Source organism: Anabas testudineus, chromosome 3 (assembly GCF_900324465.2).
Source record: "Anabas testudineus chromosome 3, fAnaTes1.2, whole genome shotgun sequence".
Taxonomy (NCBI): domain Eukaryota; kingdom Metazoa; phylum Chordata; class Actinopteri; order Anabantiformes; family Anabantidae; genus Anabas; species Anabas testudineus.
Genome location: NC_046612.1, coordinates 14,033,748 through 14,056,877, shown reverse-complemented (window position 1 = coordinate 14,056,877; position 23,130 = coordinate 14,033,748). Strand labels below are relative to the sequence as shown.

At 37.1% G+C, this 23,130-nt stretch overlaps 1 protein-coding gene across 2 annotated transcripts in view; it reads right to left on the bottom strand.

The window, feature by feature from the left end:
* Positions 1–3,658: 3,658 nt before the first annotated feature.
* Positions 3,659–23,130, bottom strand: part of map2k5 (mitogen-activated protein kinase kinase 5) — a 45,708-nt gene continuing 26,236 nt past the window's right edge. The window contains exons 18-23 of one of the 2 annotated variants that reach the window (XR_003299903.1): positions 20,686–20,712; positions 20,319–20,351; positions 15,510–15,571; positions 14,197–14,242; positions 3,933–4,102; positions 3,659–3,737 (exon numbers count right to left, since the gene is read on the bottom strand). Coding sequence is in view for 1 of the 2 variants with exons in the window: in XM_026378356.1 (XP_026234141.1) it covers positions 3,992–4,102; positions 14,197–14,242; positions 15,510–15,571; positions 20,319–20,351; positions 20,686–20,712 (279 nt within the window). In the remaining variant the exon portion in view is untranslated. Of the gene's footprint in view, positions 4,103–14,196; positions 14,243–15,509; positions 15,572–20,318; positions 20,352–20,685; positions 20,713–23,130 lie in introns of both variants that reach the window. The other variant, XM_026378356.1, reaches the window with a different exon arrangement.

The following is a 23,130-nucleotide window of genomic DNA, read 5'->3' as shown; positions in this document are numbered from 1 at the left end:
AGACAGAAGTTCTCGTCTTCCCAGCCAGACCTTCCTAACAACACAGCATGAGAATGAATTTGGGGTCTTCAGTGACTGTCACCACCGTCTGCTCAAAATTTGAGGGATATTATTGCTGATCACATCATCTTCATCAAAATTCCAACCTACTTTTCTGAAGATGATTCCCAAAACAGACAAAATTATGACTGTCTGTATGGAAGCTCATGGAGGACAAAAGTAAATCTATTTCTTCTTTTCAACATTAATTTATTTTTGTTGTATGTTTTCTTAAGATTGTAACTATTTTTGCTTAAGACAAAACAGAAATTTGGACAAATGTATTCATTCGTTTTGTTTTAGAAAGCAAGGAATGAATTGCTGCTGTTGAATGGCAGCTGTTTAAAGAACCCATAGACTTTGTTTAGTGAAATGCTAATATCATGTTTACCAGACAACCTTTATTGCTCTTTGTTCATTTAGTTGTGAATGACACTCATTGGTAGAAGTATAACAAACCCTAGTGATGATAATATTAATACTAATAAAAAAACACAGCTCATTAACATCAATTTTAACATTTAGCGTCTGTGTAATTCAACTTATTACTTCACACAAATCATGCAACTAAACAAAAAGTCAAACATTTTTAAATGTTTTTTTATTTGGCAAACCAACCGTCCTAATTGTGAGAATAATTTACTCTGAACATAAACTGTCGATCAGCAAATACAGTATATTATGATTCTTCTTCTGGAGAACCTTAACAAAATGTCCCAGCAATCCATTTAGTTATTATTGATCATTTTAATCTGTGCCTTAGCTTTTCTTAAAACAGACTTTGCCTGTTTCCGTGTATCAACATAAAACAGGAAAGGAAAAATCTGGAAAAGGCAGAATAGAGCACATTCAATGTGAGAGAGAGAGAAAAACAACAGAATCCTGCTGAGGATCATAATATCGTTGTTTTAACCATTTTCCAGAGGTTAATGCACAAACGAGCAACTATGAATAAGGCCAATGTTAATTAAAGGTTGACTATGATTAATTATGAAATGCAAATTGTAACTGAACTTATGATGGCAAGGTGCTTATAGGTTTGGGTCATTTTATGTCAAGAAATGAAAATGTCAACGTATTAATGAAGAGACCTTCATTTTTCTATATACTTTAGGCCCCGTCCTAAAGGTAGTTCATGTCTTATTATAATTTGAATTTAAACACCATCAAGCTGGCTGCATGTACTTCACATTAAGCTAAAACTAAAGCTGTCCTGCAACAAATGTTCCCTTCATGAATGTGTAATCAATTGCCAAATATTTATCTTTCTATAATCTGAAAAAAGGAAATACTTGTTGTAAGTAACTGCAAACAGATTGTTTTCTATAGACATGAGACATGAGACATTTCTATAGACATGAGAACATGTTGCTAATCTACGCCTTTCTTGCCTAAACTATAAAGTGTCCATAGCATCTATACGACTCTATGGTGAATGTAGACACACACCAAGTATAGACGTGCACACTCCCTGAGTGGTCCATTCAAAGTTTGTGCTCGAAACGACGTATTGTCGAGTCTCAGGGACCCAATCCTTTTGCCGGAGTGGTCATCACACCAAAAGTGTTTTCAGCATGACGGTGTACACGTTTCGGGGAATTCAATCAAGGACTTGTTTTTAAAGACACAAAAGGAGCATAATATGTGAATTTGAAAGTTCTCAAATTAAAGCTGAAACATGAATTGAGCAGCAGAATAAATGTGAGATGGTAATATCTGACTACTACTACAATATCCTCTTACATACTGCATTCTTGAATATACTAAATTATGATTATGAGTGAAGAGCAAAAGTCTTATTCTCTTTAAATACATTTTATTTGTGCATTACAGTTAGAATATGTGCCAACACGGAGGTGGTGTTAATCAGCCAAAAACACCACAGCTCTACTTTTAATGCTGATTATTTATGCTCATAATTTAATGCTTTGTGGTTCAGGAAAAAAACAAACAAAACAAAAACACAAAAAATAAATGTATATATAAACACAGTATTTCACATCAACAAGTGTTCATGAGCAGCCATGCACCCTTATTACACAAATTTCTTTTTAGCTTCTGCTTCATTTAAGACCAATTTAATGTCATGTGTATGTCTCATAGAAGTAATTACATGATGCTAGGATTGCCACCAAATTGATAGTATAATCACAATACTACTGCGTCTGAAAAATGATAATTTAATGTAAAAAAAAAAAGTAAAAATAAAGTTACATTTTAAGTAATTTAAAGTTAAATAAGTTAATTCAAAAAGGGAAACTCTCATATCTTCTAGAATAATTACGGGTTAAGTGAAATATTTACCCACTGTGCTGTGCTTGATCTATGGGATATCATGAAGAGAAGATGAAAAACATCCAACCCAATAATACACTTACTGGGGTAAGTATCCTGAGCAGGTATATAAATGTACTTTTCATTACTTGGTTTGACATTTCTGATAAAATAAAGTGTATTACATGTACATGTAATAACATGATGGAGCAATGTGGATAAAAACAACAACTGGGTTCTCATTTTCACATGAGTTTTATTAAAGGCCAGTGATTATTTTAACCATAACAGAAAGTAAAACCACCACAAGCTGTACTGGGAAAAAAACTGCACATCAGTGTATAATAAACTGGTGCTTTGGGTCTTGGCATTACATTTCACACTGTAGGCTGCTTTTACGTTGCCTTTGTGGCAGTAACTGTATTTAAATGCACTTGAACACTATACATTTCTTCAGCTGCACATAAAGAGCTTGTCAAAGTAATTCATTTTAGTCACTTAACCCATTATCTTTGCCTTAGTCATGAAAATGCCATAAAATTCACCATTTGGTTTAATGGTGTTTGGTGTTAGAAGCACTGCATAAATGTTTGCCTCTCTATTCATTAGACAATCCAATAATAGCATAATAATACAATAATAACATAATTTATACATGGAAAGTAACATAGAGTCAATATGATGCTGACTTGTGACAATGTAGATAAAACAATAACTTAAAATGAAGAAAAGCATTAGTTTATAATGGGAAAAAGACATATGGTGATTATGAAGGTTTTGGTCTGATTTTTTTAAATTCTACAAAAATAAATCAAAACAGAATTAAAGGGGAAATCTGCTTCTGTACATTTTCCTCTCCAAGAGCATCATCGACCACATGTCTCTGCAGAATGAAATTAAAGATATTTAACCAAGTTAAGAGCCGAATCCTGATGAGTGTGAACAATTTATTGTTTGGTCAGTGAGGTTGTGTCAATATTTTCTTCAGTCTCACTGGTGGTTCTGGTTTGTTGTTATCCATAAAGTTAATATCCAATCAAATGATTTCTAAACTCTGTGAGGGAATCACAAAGTTTCGAAATAATTTGATCCAAATAGTCTAGTCCACAGGTACATTTTTGAGGATAAATCTTGCAACGACATGCAACAACCAACAAGTTTGCTGAGGTAATAAATGACATCAGTGGATAAACAGGCACACATATGGGCAGTTAGTAGCAAACAAAAAAAACAACAACAATAAAAAAAAACATGAACAGTGAAGCAGAAGACAGTTATTTGAGATGCCATCCTACAAAAGGAGCACAAATCTGTCACTGTACTGCAGCCTTATGCTTTCAAGTTCGTTGTAAACAGATTCTTCAAATCGGGAACATTTATCTCCATTCCTCAGTCTGTGCTGCTCAATGCATTTCTGTACACTCCTGAAAAAGGACGAAGCTGTTGAGTGGAGACATAGCTGGCTGCAGGGACTGATCCTCAGTTCAAAGGATGTAAGCTCTTCACACAGTGCACAAGTGTAGCTGAATCAAGAATTACTGCCAAAAAGTATTGAACATCTAGTGATTTTTGTCCGTTTACATAAAGTCACTTGTACGGTGCATATGGACGTATTTTACCCTGACGCCGAAGTGTCCAAGGTTTGGGATCAAATATCCTGGTCCATCACAGGTGTACGTCAGATGCGTCCCTGAGCCTGCTGAGCTCGCCTCTCCTCGAGACAGCGACAAACCCACATCGACACCACCTCTGCATTTCCATCATTATACTGTGTGATGAAGGAATGATCCTAAAAAAAGGAGAGGAGAACACAAGAGTTCAATCATTTTTTTACTTCTGTCTGTTTGGGTTTTATATACCATAAATTAACATCTTTAGAAAAATGTTTTGTTTGAAAAATGTGAACTTGCAATACAGATGTATGACAAATACATAAGAAACATTTTATAGCTTGTTGAAGTGAAGGTTTGTTGTTGTTAATTTATCATTTTTTATTTTGTTATTTTGTATATGCAGAGAATGTGGCCTTAAATGCATCGAGTAAATACACTTTAAAGACAAAACCTAGGCATTAACATCTTCCCTTATGAATCTTTGCAAATGTGCTGAAAAAATGTTTTTTTACTTCAGTATTCTTTTACACAAAAATGTCATATTTCAATAATTTACAATCAATATCTGCTGCCTCCAATGTCTGTACAAGCACAGAAAATGAGCTTTCCCATGAAAACAATCTTCTGACAGCTATCAAAGTTACATTTTTATACCTGTTGTGCAATATTATTTTTATTATCAGACAGATTGGAGCCACAGATGTTATTACACCATTATGTGAAACTTATTGTTTAGTTCTATTTGAACAATTATTCTAAACGACGATTCATGAAATAATAGTAAAACACAAATAAACAGGAACATCAATCCTCTTAAATATTAATGTCCAACAGATTTAGTTTTAAATGCTAAATGTTTAAGTAAGGGCGTGTTCCAAATATCTTTGGACTTTAATGGTCAACATGAGTTATAACCAGCTGTAAAACGAGCTTTGTCATAAAATGTAGCAGTGGCAGTAATAAATCCATATCTGTCCATTAAAAAATGACAGAAGAAATACGTATAAGGAATAAGGTTTAACTTTCCAATTTTCTTCAACAATGACATTCAAAGAAATCTAGAAAACAACAACAAACATGACAAGTCTGTTGACTGGCAGCTCATCAAGTTTGTTAACCGCTGGCACTGTTCACTCGATACTGCTGCAGGACTGAAACAGAGATGTCACAAGTGATCTCTCAATGACAACCGTCCCAATCACCAGCCTCATCTGGGAGACTCACCAGACCAGAGCCAGGGGTCAGAGAGGGTACAGAAGGATCAGAGGTGAGAGGGGAAGAGGTTGTAAATGAGACAAGTCAACTGAGGCCATGAATTTTATTTGCGGTGTCTAGGTATCCAATTAGATAAACAACGCTGTGGCCTGCCTGCTTAAATGAACTTGTCAACACTGATTTCAATGATAGCTGTCCTTAACAACAAGAGACTGTCACTGTTGTACACTGTTAATAGGAGTTCAGGTCTAAGTAAGAAGATCAGTCTCAACAAGGGATTTGTGGATAAAGACTTGCTTGGCTATTTAAGGTCACAATTGGAACTCGACCAATAAATCATCCAGGCTTATGCAGTGTGTAACCCACTATCAGGTCAACCACAGATGTATGAATGTGGTTTTATATTTCAGCAGATAAGTAACAAAAACCTGCAGTGAGAAATGTCAGAAAATATGTGAAGTAATTTAGAAAGTGTCAGAGAACACTTCCCATTAAAGTTTTAGCCATGCTAGCAGCATGTCTCTATAGAAAACAATACGAGTTAGTCAGTCCACCACTTTGGTCCACACTAAAATATTTCTACAACTACTGGATGGATTGCTATAATTTTTGTTTCAGACATTCATGATCCTCAGAGGATGAAGCCTACTGACTTTGGTGACCTCCTGGTATTCAACTGTAGGGCTGATGTGGTTAACATCTGTAGTTCTGGGTGAAACATCTCTGCAGCTCAACAGGGTTACAGAGTATATCCACATTCGTGGCCCCTCTGGATGAATCATAAAAACTTTGTTGTTCTTTCTCTCTTTCTAAATGATGATAATGACATAATGATAATAAATACTTTATTGATCCTCTTAGGGAAATTGTTATTAGACAGCTGCAGTAGATGACGGCTCTACTGTAGGGTGTCGATGTTCGGTCTTGTCCAAGGACACCTCGACATGTCGTCCCCACTTGCACTGCTATGCCTATTTTAATATGATGCAGCATCTCCGTCCATCTGTAACCAACTTTTCACTGCACTTTCATAACCAGGTGTCAGGGATAAGCCCATCTTCTAACATATGATCATAAAACAGTTTTTTTTTCTGTTGACCTAAACATCCTCAAACTACTTTTACACATTTTATTCACTGTAGAGCTGTAAATTAAAATCAAACAAGCAAATTAAACCAATATGAAAATCACATCCCACTCTAACAGCTACTTTCCTAGTTCGACTCAGATTTGATGCTTAAAGTGACTCCAAGGTGAGAAGCGTTGTTGTTGGCTTTTTCTTCTCGGCTGTGCGTTGCAACGCTGAAAACCCCCAAGCAACACTCAAACTGGTCCAGACAATGTAAGATTAGCTACAAAGTAGGACATTCTGGCATGATGGTCCACTTTTTCCCTCCTGAGATCCTTCTCATCTATTTGTGGTTACACAGGAAATATGTTAAACAATAAAAACACACTGAGGGTCAATGTACACTGTTTCTATGGTATTGTGAATCCATAATAACACGTTTGCTTACTACTTCATTACCTTCTACTGTGAGCATTCAATCACCACGTTAAGTCTGGTGTTTTATATTTTAAAGGAAAATGGTAACACTTTCTAGTTTGCACTAATCCTGCACAAATTGTAGAGATTTTGAAGGACTGGGGGGAGCCCCATCAATCCTGTTGTCCTTCTAATGGGCAGCTGGGGTTAACACAGTCTGAGGTTAATTACTCTCATATCAGTGCGAACGTGTATGTGTGTGTGTCGGTATGAGACGGGCCGAGTGGACGCTCCTGGGTGCCCCTATGTACTGAATACCCATCTCATCCATCATTCTTCCTTGCCTCAGCAGAGAGGGAGTGATACAGAAATAAATAAGGAAGTCCTGAGTGATGTTTTTAAAAATCCAGTTCTCCACCTCTGCTCCAGAAATTAACCCTGACAGCCCAAAGACATCTGCTGGAATTTGACCTGGATGAAGCTACATGGTTTATCATCACACAAGCCAAAGACACAGTGCAAACACAATATTAACTCAGGCCTTTCTCTAAAATGTAGTGTTCCATCGGCAACCTGGAATGACAGTTAACACTAACTGGCCCATCATGGGCCACATGAAATTAAAACACCTTTGAGCCCATTTCAAACTTTCTATTTGCACAATCATCACCACATCATCATTTTTGACAGACATTGAATACATTCTTGAACATACATCCTCTGTCTCTCTCTCTCTCTCTCTCTCTGTCTCACACACACACAAACATTTAATAATTAAATTTCCTAAACCTTAAATTAGGTATGAAACCTGTAAGGGAAAAGTTATTAATACAGAGTGAATAACAACTCTGTAGTTAGGTCATTGAAGGTGTTCTGACTTTCTGCTGTAGCAGCAGGCGGACAGAGGAAGGACTCATTTACAAGTTACATTAATCACCGTCTGGCCACATCAAAATGGGATAATCACCTGCAACTGCTCTGCTCAAATAAAAATGGCCTAAATCCAGGGGGAATTCTACCTAACTCTGTAATTGTTTGAAGCTTTTGAAGGGTCTGTTTAATCTAAGATTAATTTATGCGATTTTAAATAACTCTACGTATGATTAATACCCTCAGAAGAAATTAAAAGGAGTTTGAGGCAATTAAAACAAGAGAATGGTCATCACCTCATTATTAAAGTGTTAGAGGAAACATAGCGTGTGTGAGACAGAGAGAAGGGTGAAGAGGTAGATAGAATAACTAGGTCTTTACAGATTTACATGCTAATCACTAGCTCCCTCTGGAAACTGGCAGGCATTGGTTTGTGTGTGTATGAATGAAAAGTGTGAGTGTGCTGCGCTAGGTAGCTTAGGAGTGTTATCGTGCTGTTTCCCCTCTAAACGTAATGATCAAATCATCTAGCGCTACTTTGCAAACCATCTAGTGCTAATGTAACATTTAAACCCACTCCAGCTGATTGTGCAGCCAAGGATTTTCTTGACACTGTCTGAGAATGTGCACAATTATTCACGTAGAGCCAGCTTTTTTTTAACTCCACGCGACCAAAATGTCTAACAAGCTAGTTCGGACAGACCATAAAGTGGCCTTGAGAGCACCATCATGGTCACAGCCTAGTGGGATTACCTAACCAACAAAATAGCAAAAAGTCTTCTGTAGCAGTTTAAGGCTTCACTCTCATTGGTGAGGAGCTAGCATGTGTTCACAATCAAATGCAAGTGGCAGATAAAACTGAAGAGAGATTATAGCTTTTTGCTGAACTAACAAATCCTACTGTCTGGTCAAGAAAAGAATCGCAGACAGGAGCGGGAAAACATGCAGAATTTTCTTAGGAGAGGCTCATGTCAGGCAGACCAACAGAGGTAGTTAGCCATGACCATGATTATAGCATAATTATGCAATAATGTGATCGGTCATGTTAAGTGGAAGAAAAATGAAATGTATGAGAAAAGTAGTATGACATTAATAACTATCTTAGCGTTACCCATGTTTTCTGTGTAAAGTAACACTGTGAGAAAACAATCCCTTGCTGTCTAACATCACTGTCAAAATGAACAGATGAACAGATTTTTTAACTTCACAGAAAACCTATATAATTTATTGTCCTATATCTAAACAAAAAAAAAAAAAAGTTAGACATGGATTTAAGAATAAGTTGGTAAAACTATTTATTAGTGACATTTTCTAAATTATTTCAAACATATATTTTTTAAATTTTTCACTTAACTTTAACACCCAAGACTGAAAGATGGTGGTGCAGACAAAAACGTTTTAGGAAGACATACCTGTAATTTTAGAGACAGAAAGACCCCAAAGAGGTGCAATGATAAATAAACAAGCTTGTGAAAAGCTTTTTTGCACATGTACTGATGTAAACATTAGGAACAGCTAAATAGAAGTCATGCAAAACATCACCCACATAAAGCTCATGTAAAGACAAATGTTCTTGACATTGATGTCTTTACATGAGCTTTATGAAAACAAGCTCCATCACAGCTGAAGAATTCAAGCTCATAAACAGGAAATGAGGCTAAATGATTGGCTCGACCTGCTACTTTTATTCCAGTTCAGTGAGTCAGGGACATCAGGATTTCTTTACTTAATTTGGCTGCTGAGCAAATAACTAACTGAACAAATAAATCAGAACATTTCTATGAAAAAGACAGAAATTCTCTGCAGTAAGTAGGCATGATCATAATAGTCTGAATGTCTAATAACAACAAAAACCAACAAAACAAACAAAACAGACAGTATGAGTCAGAGGTTATCATGCTGCCCTGGTTGTTGGTCTATATATGAAGCAATTGATTTAAACTAAGTATTATTAATAGTAATAGTAGTAGTAAAGTTTGTTTCAAAAATCATCAGTTTTCAATACTGGTGCTATATGTCGTTAAAACTTGACGCTTCTATGTCTGTGTTTATCTAAGCCAAGACCAGACTCAGGAACAGTCAGAGACTGGAGGGGTTCTTTTGTGAAAAAGCGCGGGGCTCATCTGGTGTCTCCAGGGTTGAAAGGGGGCGATGAAATTTGTGTGTGTGTGAGCACGTCTATGAATAGAAAAGCAGAATAAGGGGGCAGCATTGACAAGGGTGCTAAAAGGCTGTGTGAAGGCTGTTGGCTGGGGAATGAGGGATGATGAAGAAGATGGGGGGTAGGGAGATGTCAGTCAAATGACAAAGAATATAAGGGTATGGGGATCATCACTCTTGTTTTGTGTTCTCTCTAAAAGACAAAAATTAACGTACATAAAACAAGCACACATCAACACAAAATAATGCTACACCTTTTGCATTTGGTTCTACAATAAATAATATAATTTGCCAAATGTAATGAGACATAAACACTAGATTTTCTGTCTTTTTTTTGTCCTTCTCCTTAATACATTTAAAATTCTAAAAATAAAACAACAGGTGCTGCACATAGGTAAGGTCCCGTATTTAAGGAGAAGTGTGAGGAGACAGGCTGTTTCAAACCAAAAGCAAGAAACCTCAGACAGGACAGGTCATCACCAAATACCTGCGGCTAATGTCCTGGGAGCAGGCCAGTGGAAAGTCTCCTCAACTGACTCCATTAGTTTATGATGACAGGATAGGGTGTCGTCAATGAAAGATGCATTAGTATAAGGAGAGAAAAACACACTCACTTTCCTCTCTGATGGCTCATCATGTGTCTTTACAAACAAAAGAACGTAGAAGAAATGGGAAGAAAGGTGACAGAAATCTTACTGATACAAGTGTTGAGTGTGACACAGCCAGACAAAGCTTCTTGATTCATTAGTGACCAGCAAAACGACAAACACACTATGAGTCATGGTGTAAGCCATCTGGGCTCAGATCAACTCAACATTTCCACTGGTGCTGAGGTTTTATGGTAAAGTATCAAATCACAAGCCACTGATTTACTTGTTACACACTGTTCATTGTTATAAACTCACAACACAACAATGTAAAGTTCATAAAGATAAAAAGTAAATACTGAAAAAAAGGTGAAGTGCTCAGTCAAGCTTCTTCTGCTCTCATTAACTTCATTTCTGCTGTCACTATTTCATGTTTTATTCATATGTATTATAATACCAACAAATTTAAAGTGAACAGAACAAAATATTATTGGAATGCAGTATTCCAGTTGTTTCAGACAAGCTTCAGGGACCGAACCCATCAAGAGCAGGGATGCAATCAAATAGCAACCCTTTAAAGAACGTCTAATAGGATAAAATCCCAGTGACAATAATGACGTCAATAAAAGCTATACCAGTGATTAGAGAAACCACATGCCGAAACCTGATGAGCAAACCAGAGCTACTAGGTGAGCTTGTATGGTCATAAAACAACATTATTTGCTCAGTGTCTACACCATTGTGTGATTGTCCACATTACCTTCCAGGAGAAAGTAGTTGCATAGATAACAACTAAGAGCAAATGGCTGCACTTCTGTACAGCAGGGGGAGAGGAGAAAAGGGAAGCTGTGGCTAGGTGCATTAACATACAGATAGAATAGGTAAAGAGTTTTAATGTACTCAGGAGGCTGGGGGAATGGGGAGGTAAAGTGAGAGGTGGGGAGAAAGAAGGGAATGAAAAAGACAATCAGCAGTGGTGCCACAAAGGCAGGCATCCATGACCTTATATCTCAGTTCACCATGGGCAGAGGAAGAAATGAAAGGCCTACAGGAGGACGAAAATATAGGTAAAGGAAACAAGGGAGGGATGGAGGGAACTATGAAATTTTGAACAAGAGCACAGAGGCATTACAATGAATATGAAAAAAGTGGGGCAGAGGAAAATGAGGAGGCAAATTCAAATGCCACAAGGGACGGTGATGTTAAAGTAACATGGTGTTTCACTGCAAATAATAATTATCAACAATAAATATAAAAAATCCATATATGTAGAAGACATTTTCTTAAAGAAAGCAACAAATATGCTTTCTAGTTATCAAAGATAGACTGTACAGATGCTGCACATAACGCAACAACTGCAGTCACTTTCTAAGCGATTCTGTTTCGTTTAATACTGGTTACATCCACTTATTGGTGCATTACCATCAGCTGTGCCCACACAGTGTAAGTGTGTATGTACGTCTAGCAAAATACAAATAAAACTGAAGCCCACAGATGGAAACGTTGCTCCTTAACAATACATTACAACATCCTTTACGCCTGGTGCTTCTGACTGAAAGCTCACGTTCTCTAGGTCTTTTTATTCATCTGTCTATTGATAATCTCTAATGCCTAACTATGGGAAACATACTGTGTAGGAATACTTACAGTGTAGACATCACTGATAAGAAGTACTGGATTTTTTTTTTTACTAATTGTGTTTAAAGAGCTTCCAGATCAAGTGTTTTCATCTATTGAGGGACATACTGCCTATTCACTGGCAAGTATTGCTATCTGATATTGGTTATACCCCTTATTCTTTAGGTACATTAAAGCCGAGACATGGAGGACACACAAGTCATTCTCATCAAGTACAGTGCATCCAGAAAGTATTTACAGCACCTAACTTTATGTTACAGCCTTGTTTCAAAATTAATGAAATTATTTTTTTGCATTAAAATTTTTGTCAAAGTGATTTTTTATTTTTGCATTTATTTATGTACATGTGTAAATAAGTATAAGATGAACGGTTTTCCTAAGAAGTAAAAACCATATCCTCTCCCCTGGAGCACTTCTACAAACAGACTTAGACACACACACACACACACACACACACACACACACACACACACACACACACACACACAAACAGTTATTAATTATTGGAGTTAAAGGTGACGCTCAACACAAATGATGTAAGTTGTGTTCAGAGGTGAACAAGTCATACAAGCTGCAGCATACAGCAAACAACAAGCTGAACTTCCTCCAAAGAAGACGTACATGGTACGTGGTACATCTCCCCTTAAAGAAAACCACTTTGTTCTGGGGGCAAGAATTCCCATGGAGCGTCTAGACAACATTTCCCTCTAACCCTCCTTTCTGGTGTGAGACTGTGAACATACAAACTGTTAGCAGCTCTGCATTTACACCCTCCAGCCCTTCACCCCCCTCTCTCTGTGGACCTCACTGTCACTGTCCTTGGTCCTAACACAGCAACCAGAGCGTGTTGCAACTCTTAAAAGGCAGTTTGTACAAACTTGTGTGCTAATGTCAGAACAGCAAAAACCATGAAGTCCACATGGGGAGAGATTCCAGTACTAACAGGAATTACTGGAAATGACTGGTGTCTACTCCATTATTCATAAAACCCAACTACAGCAGAGTCAGATATTTACTGATTTTGGCCAATTACGATGTCTTATCTTTGTTAGACCTATAATTGACAGCATACACAATCTTTTCTTTAATAAATATTGTAACTGTACTTTAAAGATTCAACTATTAAATTACTTAAATAATGTTTTCAGGGTCTCTTTCACGCGCCTTATTGTGACTTTACAGGTATTTCTAAAATACAAGCCTCCTCTCTTCACGCAGTAAATAACTTCCTTGCAGACGACATGCTGTGTATCGGTGATGTTACTTTTTGTCTAATTGTGTGCATGTGCGCAGGCGGTATTTGGACAAAGCTCCTTTTTACAAAAAGCAAGTAGCATCACCGCACTATGTCCTGTTCTTATTTCCCTCCAGTACCTCTCACACAGCGAGCCTGAAGATGGCTAAGCCCAACCCAGAGTGACGACTTTGAGCTGGGGAGCGAAGCGGACAAACAGCTCCATGAACGACGAGTGGAAATATTCACCACACTCTAGTGCATGATGTGAACCATAATTCTTGTAAATGTAATCAGAACATCTTAGACCATTCGGCAGGTCACGGCTGATCAAGCTCAAAACCAGCCCGTTCTGATCTCTAGACGTTCAATTGGTGCATCTCTATCTAATGTTCTAGTATATAGTAAAATGTTCTCTAGAGGAAACAGGTGCATGGACTGTTGAACCATCCAAATTCTTCCTTGACTCACCCAGTGAACTGATATAGTGAGTTATATTTTTGAATGCCATAAAGTAGTCATGGTGTATCCAATTATAATTTTCAGTTGGGACTTCAGGTCATTTTCATAACCACATACATTTAAGATTTTGAGAATTAATTATGTTTTGTATAGTTCATTCTAAATGGTATTAGGGACACTTTTTTGGTGATGCAGGCATATGCGATCCTTTTGTGCTTTGCTCAAATTTCATTAGGCTATATAACTTAGTTTTGTAAACCAGAATTAATTCACTCTTGTACAGCTGCTAGGCCTTATTCATTCAGGTTAGATCCAATGCACTGAATTGAATGAATAATTACTGAAGAAGGTCTTAATCCTATCTCAAGGTTTTTCCCTGAACTCTCTGTGACGTCTTTCATTGGTAGCAAAGAGTTCATTACTGTTGTTTCTACAGAGCAATGCCAACTTCAAGGGTCCTTGACCCAAAACATCTCAATCTTCCAAAAGGTACAGATATAATGAAATTATGCTTAATTGAAATTTTATTGTAATGCATTAATATGATCACACTTAGTCATTTAAAACATATATTTTGTGGTCCTTGGAGATGTTTAATGGAACGCTGGGTTAACTTACCATGAGCTTATTAGGGGCAGGTCTCTCTTTGGGTTGCCGCCTCATACTGACAATGAAATAAAAAAAATACAAATAGTTAATATTCACTATTCAAAATGTGGTTGCAAGAACACAAATGCTGGTTCTAATTTTCATTTCAACAGCATAATTTTCATTTATAAACAAATATTCAAGAGGAGCAACAGGAACTTAAAGACAAGGTTTCAAGAAACCCAATAAACACAGCAGATTTATTTATTTATTTATTTTTCTAATTTTAATTAGTGATATTATATCTTAATATTTCCTAGAGCACAAAAAATGAAGCAGTTCATACATCAATTCAATGTAAATGTGTGTGTCTCTCTCCAGTGACAGTTTGAATGAAGTGGTAATAAGCAGATAGTGTCTGAAAGCCACTGATCATAAAATCAGGTCTTTCAGGTCTAGCATGTTTGACATCGTCCTCAATATTAACATTTTATTATTGTTGATTAGTCAAACATTTCTGTCTTCTTCTGCTTCAGGCCTATTGGACATTTCTAAAAACTAATACAACTGTCTTACATAGAAAAGTCTGAGGGGTTTACAAAGTACTGTTGTTAAAGTACATCTATATCACGGATTTTGAGTTGAATTAGTGCAAGGAGCTCACTGCAGTTAGTCATGAATGAGCTATAACCCTCTAAGAACAGCCTGGGAGAAGACAGTGCTAGCTCTGCACCAAAGCAGGGCAGGACATCGCTCCTCAGCCCGTCCTGAGAGAGAGGTGCCCTGTTTGAGTAAATAAAGCCGACATGGGGGATAAACAACAGCTATTAGAGGCAGCTAATGAGTGCTAAACACACACACACCGCCTGCGTGTGGTTTGGGTTTATATTTGTGCAACTGTAAAGGTTATAAGAGGCTAATGAATCAGAGACAAATGGAGGTTAAACATCTTTGTCCTGTGGCATCAGATAAATCAATCATTCCTTGTAAAAAACAGAGCAGCTTTTTATTCTACACTGGCTGTACTGAATATTATAGCTAAAACCATTAGAACCACAAAGCAAGAACACACACAAGCAAATGCAAATGCACTTTAATCCCATTGTATACCTTTAATGCTTTGAATCATCTACAATAATTTGGCGCAGTTTGCGCCCTTTGTAATTGTTCACTGTGACTGTGTGGGGCTCTGTTGGTTGACCTTGCCAAACATATTAAGCTAGTGCAAACAAGAATCAAATGCACTACACATTGAACAACCACTGAAAACAGACAAGACCATCTAATTAATTAAAATTATTTTAGCGTCTAAGTGCATTAAATAGAAACAGCAACTGACTCACCACTGGGTGATAAAGTGAACAAACTTCTCACTGAACTGGCTGACGGGAAGAACTGGAGGATCCTGTGAAAAAGAGCAAAACAATTTAGAATAAATAAATTTAACATTTTAAGCGATGATAAATTGCTGCCCTGACTTAAATTACTGAGTATAACAAAAGTGGAATGTATCCACAGGGTTTTATTTAAACTAGGATAGTTTAGATTATCTTAAAATTATTAAACCAGTTCACAATAAGAAACCTATATAACTATAACTATATTTAGGATAGCACAAAAATAATATCTAAATACAACAATCAATCTGATATCCTTGAGCTGTTTACAGTTAAACACCTTTGGACTATGTGAGATGAAAGTTGAGGTGAGGAATGAGGTAAAATCTTTTCTCATTTCTCAATAGAGATGTCCTGGCTCTCAGCATAGTAAGTCTGCAATAACAACAGATCTGGCTGCAACACTTTTTTAAGGACTGTATATAGACTGGAAAACGTGGCCTGTAAAGAGAAACCCACTTATAGTACAAGAGCCAAACCCTGTTTTCCAGGACTGAACTGGTGCTGATCTGCTCTCTGATCATATAGTCAGTTTTACTGCAACTTCCTCAGGTTGTCCTTTTGCCAGCTCCATATTCACATATAACCGATGGCTAAAGCCATTCACAGTCCACAGCTCCTTTATGTGTGTCACAGAGCAAGAAGTGAACACCTCAGGAAAGTGTTGTTCATTTTTGTATGGTTCAGTGGTTGCTACGGAAACAGCAATAACTATAGGTAAAGACACTGCAGTAGCCACAAGTCAAATCAACAGTGTTCACTAGTAAAGCTGGTTATACTGTATGTCCCTGTACCAGCTCTAAAACCAAATGGACTCTGAGCAGAGGTGCAAATAAAACCAACAAATCCAACCCCATACTAGAAGATTGGCATTTGACCTTAAAGCTATACACTATTACCTGTAGTGTCATGGCTGAAAGAACATGAAAACTTGAAAGAACAATTACTACAGTTACAGTAACTAAAAGGAACACAATTAGCACATACAATATACTATTAATAATTCCTATTCATACATATAAATGGCACTGAAGTCTCTTAGTCTGTTAGGGCCAGATATCCTGGTTCTGCTCAGAGAATCTTGTGTCTCGTCAGGTGTTAAAACTAGAAGACAATGTCCAAGATTCTCTTCATAATTAACAAGAGACTAAAATTGATGCAAAATAGGATGGATAAAGTTGGATAAATGTAATGAAAATTTGTGGATCTATCAACTCACCAACAGACTAAATCTGAAAATAGCTGCCAAATGAACAATAATAAGAAAAGTGTGTGTGTGTGTGTGTGTGTGTGTGTGTGTGTGTGTGTAAGGCTTGCTACAAGTTGTCAATGGAGGGTCTATGAACCATGTCATGTAGAACAGCTGTGTCAGACTGACCCTCTGTTAATGCCCGACACCTAATTACTCTATTCATTTCCCTACTCCCATACTAGTTATTTCCCTACCTTTCACTGTCAGCAGGAAATCTCTTAAAATGTACACTTATTTCACATCCACTGTCCTTGGAGAAAAAATGTTGAAGAGTGCAAAGTATTAGCAGTATTATGTTAACAATTGTATTCCCCTTCTGTACTTCTATGCCAGCAAATTTTAGCAGAGAGTAAAGTATAGGATAGCATGTGTAAATGAACAGGATTAGCATTTTACTATTTGTAGTGTCTGAAAGTTTCTAGTTCTCAAAGAAGTAAAAAAACAAACAACAACAGTAAAACAACACAAAGAAAAGAATATGGTTCTAAGAAAGCATATTTTTGTCTTTTATATATGTTTATGTATTTTTTTTATGCTGTGTGTAAAATTAAAATATCACTTGCTGAAACTAGCTGCATTCTGACACACCAATAAGTGCACAAAACAGAGACGTTTACCGCAGATGCAAGACAAACTATCTGAAAATATGAAAAGTAAGTTGACCAACAGGTAAATTAACAAAAACAGCTACTCAACTTTGCAAAAATTATAATGCCTGGGTCCACAACATTGCATTTATTTAAATGCAGGGACCTAAATCTCTTTACATCTGAAGCCCTGCTGTGACATTAAAACACCTCTGGGCAGTGTTCGCCATTCCTTAACGCTCTGATCGACAGTCTCCTGCAAAGCATGATGCATGAACCCATTTAAATTAACAAAGGAATGGGTTTCTTCTAATCTTGCTGCACTTCACGCTGCTGCTGCCGGTCGGATGAGCAATATGTCATAGCGAATACACACACACACACACACACACACACACACACACACACACACACACACACACACAAACAAATGCCCTTGAGCACTGCACACCCCAAGACGTTTAGAGGGAAAGTACCAAATAATTTGCAACCACTGTACTATGGTGCGCATGCACGCACACACAAACACGATCAATCGGACCCACAGTTTGTGCAAAGTGTTGACTACACAAATTATTTATGTGTTGTGTAGGCTAAATCTGATACAACAAATGTCCCTCTGCACTTTCCCCACATATTTGCATGCACATGCACCTTTCTGCAAACACAAATACCCACATTTATGCATGTATTCATGTCTCCAGCTAAGAGGAACACCGCTGCAGCTTTGATGTGGCAGCAGGCGATAGCACAAAAGACAAGCAGGCTGATGAAAGTGGCTAGTCTGAGTGAATTATTCCTCTGGTTGTCAAAGTGTTCCACTATGAGACAGAACACACACTATGAGGGTACAAGGGTACAAGTAAATATACATGTCATTGCCGTGAAGCAATTATTAGGCAAAATTAGATCAGTAATTACAGGCTTGAAAATAAAGTAGGAGTTCTTTATTAGTGGAGCCACTTGCTATTCAACAAACAGAAGAGAGAGGCACATTAATGAGGGGGGACAGATTGTTGTTCAAGACCAGGGCTGAAAAGACTGAGTATGTTACTCTGCCATACAATGACACCAACTAACATTAAAAACATGCATATGATAATTTTGTTGCAGTGTAAATGTACTTACATATGTTAAAATGGATGACGAGCATTGGCACCACTGTCTTTGGTATCAACAACTTTACTTTTGAACTGTTTTTGTGAAATATAATTATTTCAGAATCTTTGACCGACTACTGTTCCTCTAAGTTGCTCATTTGTATTTGAGATTCACTCGGGGGAAATCTGTCGACCTTTTTAGTTGTTGAAATTCATGTTCATCTCTGCATTTATTTTGGTCTTTCTCAGCCAAGCCTCAATGTGTGTTTGTGTGTGACAGAAAAACAAACAAACAAACAAATAAATAAATAAATAAATACTGTCACACTCCACCACCCCAGCCCCCGACCTCCACCACATATACCTCTAGCTACAGTAATATTAATGACCCACTCACAGGAGCTTATTACTCATTCAGCCATTGAAGCAACTTTCAAACCCCCAGTGGATAAATCACACACAATATCACACACACACACAAACACACACACACGCACACATATCATATAAGTGTTTGGTTCACATGTACAGTACATGCTAATGGACAACACTTACTAAATGTCAGTGACTGAGCTGTAATTTATCAATTTATCCTGCCATGGTGGTGAGGTAAAATACCTCAGCATTAAATTACAACTACGTTGGACCAGTTTTGACATTTTATGTGGGTATTTTTTTTAAAAAGAAAACATAAATACATAAGCTCAAATGGCTTCATAATGCCCCATGCAGTTCTACAAGTTGTAAAAGGTCCTGAACTAGTGAGAAACTAGGAAGAGTGGGATCACTTGTCTTGGTTTTCTACTGAATATATAACTTCCTCACTCAGGTGCAGTACTAAACCTTTTCATTTTCTATGATCATCTTTCTAAAGAGTGCTCATCTTCATGTCTATTCCTCCAAAACACTGCATTAGCTGGGACAGCAAGGCGGTGCTGGCTCGCTAGAGACAAAAGACAGTGTTCTCTCGCCTCAAGGGGAGACGGCAAAGGGCACAGGAAAAATAGTTTGAGTGATGTCTACGTCTAGGTGACTAATGAACAGTTCAGGCTGGGTCAATCCATTACAACCAAAAGCATTTAATTATTAATTACGGCCAATCTATAGGCAGTTAAGGACAAGTGGCATTGTATGTTTAATGTGTGATGGGAGCGTTGGGAGGCTGGTTTAGGCTGGCTGTTATAGAATTTTTACTATTAGCGTTTGTCAGCAAAGAACTCGGGCAAAAGAAGGAAAAAAAAAAAAAGGGTGAAGGGAAAGGTTGTGATTGTTGCTTTTGAAGAAAATTAAAGCAGAGAGTCACAATAAAATAGGTTGTCCATAGATCAAGAATTAAAAAGCTTCCTAGGGTAAGGCTCAGATTGTGTAGCATGGCCTTTGCACATGAATCCTATGAGTGTGTTAAAGACAGAAGATGTGGGTACTTAAGAATAATTTTACCTAAATTCATCATAAGCTGTAATACGCAGCTGCTCTGTGTTTGTGTGAGTGTTTATTTCCTTTTTATACAGACATCCAGAGCAGATCAGATCAGAATAGTCCCGGTTAAACAAATGTTGTCTGCTTTGGGATTGGCTCTGTAATATGCAGATTTTAGAGCTGTGTTCTGAGTGTGCGTCACTCATGACAGGTCCAACCTCTACAGTAATGTGAGTATGCATATGTGTATTGCCTGAGGCAGTTGCATAGGGTGAAGGGTTGAGTGAATGGGGAGCAAAGCCGCCTGAGTGGTTTGCTTCATTAGGAAACAAAATATAAGCTTTCCGGGCCATTAGGACTGACTTTAGATGCAAAAGCACATAAGACGACGACTCACCTCATCAACGATGCATTGCAGTAACTGGAGAGGCTGGAATTGAAGACACACAGGGAGAAAACATGTGAGCCTACATGGAATTCTGTGGCAATAGGGACAATAAATAGCATTATAAAAAAAGTATCTACTTGAATTAATCAAATGCAGCAAGCTAAGGCAAAGCTATCCTTCAGCTGCTGCATGTTTTTATTATCCCATAATGGCACATAATGTAATACCAGCAGTTTAAGCATGATCTCATATTTCACTGCAAAATGCAATTTGAGGGTTGTTTTTTTTTTAAATGAAAGAGCCAACCAAGAGTAACAGAGTATAGTGTGGGAGACCTCTATTTTCTTTCCCCCTATTCTAATGCAATAAAACTTACCATTAAAGATCCTTGGTTTTTCTGAATCTGTAGGGCAAGACAGAGAAGAAGAGACGAGGCGATATGTAATTAGCGTGTCATAATCAACACGATGCACTTGGACACATTATGATCACTAGAAGAAAATTATTGCTTTCCTGTTGGCAATTTGTGAGTATGCGTTAACACCATTTACATAATGAAAACACACAAATGTTAATGGCCTTGCTCTCATTTGTGTAGAATGGGGGTAAAAGATTCACTAATGCTAATTTTCAGAGTAGTACTTTCTTCCTGCCCTCCAGGTTATATGCAAAGATGTAGAATTACTGCCACAAACAGTATGAGTAAGGATTGTAATGAGCATGCTCAATGTGTCTATTGTACAGGTGCAACACTCAAAAAGACTGGGACTTTGTAATCTGCATAAACACATGATGACAACAGGGTTAGAGCTATCACGTTTTGGATGGGAAAAATAAAATGTATCTTTGATAAAGATTCCTGTGGGTGTAAAAAATACCTGCTCGACTGTGGACCAGGCGAAGCAAAACACAAAGTACGAAATGTCATGTAAGACATTCAACACTTAAAACTGAGTTAAAAACAATGTGCTTCTCATAAAGTAAAAAGTCAAAACAAATGAATGGACTGAAGACAGAATATTATCAATCAGAAGATGTAGAAACTGCTTCTAACATAATGTCTGCAGATGTATGACGCTGTACTGAAACTACAGAAAGCTTTTAGTTTTCATATTTAAAATCCCACTGCTCAAATTTATGAGGACAATCTGCTTTAATATCTAAAAACACAATTTTATACCTTCTGACAGACTGATATAAGGTGAAAACCCATTCTCAGCTAAATGTCTTAAAATGTTTGGTAAATAAATTCTCCATTTCTCTTTTGACAGTGCATTAGAGCACTTATTGATTCATTCAATTAAATACAGGTTTTCACACTCTGTAAGTACCAAGAGACTCCTAAACTGCCTCTACATCCACTTTTGCCTGATTCAGACACATTAAAGGCAACTATAGAAAACTAATTTGTTCAGAAATAATTACGAGGACAAAATTGCATGCTGCTCCAGAGGTTGAAATTGGATAGCGGGAGACTAACTTATTCAAGCATAATTGAGCACTTATTCTTCTATTAGGTAGCTTGACCACATATTAAAAAGGAGGTTTACTAATCCTGCTCTCTTTGGTGTGTGTACAACTGTGTGCAATAACTGTGCGTGTTAGTGCATCACAAAAGTGTAAAAACATCAACTTCTTGCTCCTCTGAGCTGGAGAACCCTGTTACAACCCATTGTCTGATAATATCAGAGTGTGCTCTGTGTGAAAATAATTCAGAAAATCCATTTTTAGATATCAAATAATTTCTCTTTCTCTTTTTTTCAAGCACAACTCAATAAACACTTCTGAAAGATCAGATGACTTTTTCTCCTCCTTAAAGATTTTAAAGACTTCTTCAAGTGTAAGGAATATTAAAAAAAAAAAAACAAAAAACAAAACAAAAACCTTTTTGATTGAAACCGTCTATTTTAACAAAGGCTAATGTTTTGTTTTTGGGCAAAGGTAGTCCCATGTAACAGACCCTATTTTTTATGTTTTTCTTTTTTCTTGATGTTTCATCTTCAGTCAAAAGCTCCAACAAAGACTCACTAAGTAGTAAATTCAGATTTGCTCTACCAAATATTAGCTTAAAAACACAAAGTCTAATATGATGAAATTATATTTTAACCAATTTTGTTAAAGGATGTGATCAAAAAAAGTGTGAAAAGAAACTTTACAACATAGATAAAATACACAGTACTGCTGAACAATTCCATTTCATTTGAAATGAAAAAAATGTAATAACAAAGGGAAAGCATGTAAGCCGTTTGATGGATGCAGTGATGTGTAATGGAAGCTCCTGAAACCTACTCACAAAAAACTGACATTTCATCCAGAAATTCATTCAAATTTGAGGAAATATGACAATATGGAGAGAAACAAAAACAGCCATAGAGCAAACAAAAAGACAACAAATCAATCAGAAGAAATAGTGCTGGCGGCTGTATACACATCACATCAGGTCTGGTGTCTTCAAAGACTTTCAGAGCGAGCCGTGAAAAAACTCCATTAACTCCTGACAAAGAATGCAAATGAATCCCGACATGTGGTGAAGTGGAATTAAAGAGACCATTTCTAATCATGACAAACATGAGGTGATGACTCCACTGTGTGTGCGCATGCACTTGTGTGTGCGTACATGCACACACACAAAAAGAATGAATGAGAGATGATGCATCAACTAAACTACATCCACAAATGAAAGCAACTGGCAGACAGACTCACTTCCTCAGAATTTAAAGAGTGAACAAAAGACCCCAAACAATGCTAAAATTGGCTTCGGAGAAGACCAAAAAAACTAACACAAAATATACGCCCCAAAGCCAAATTTAACTTTAACAAC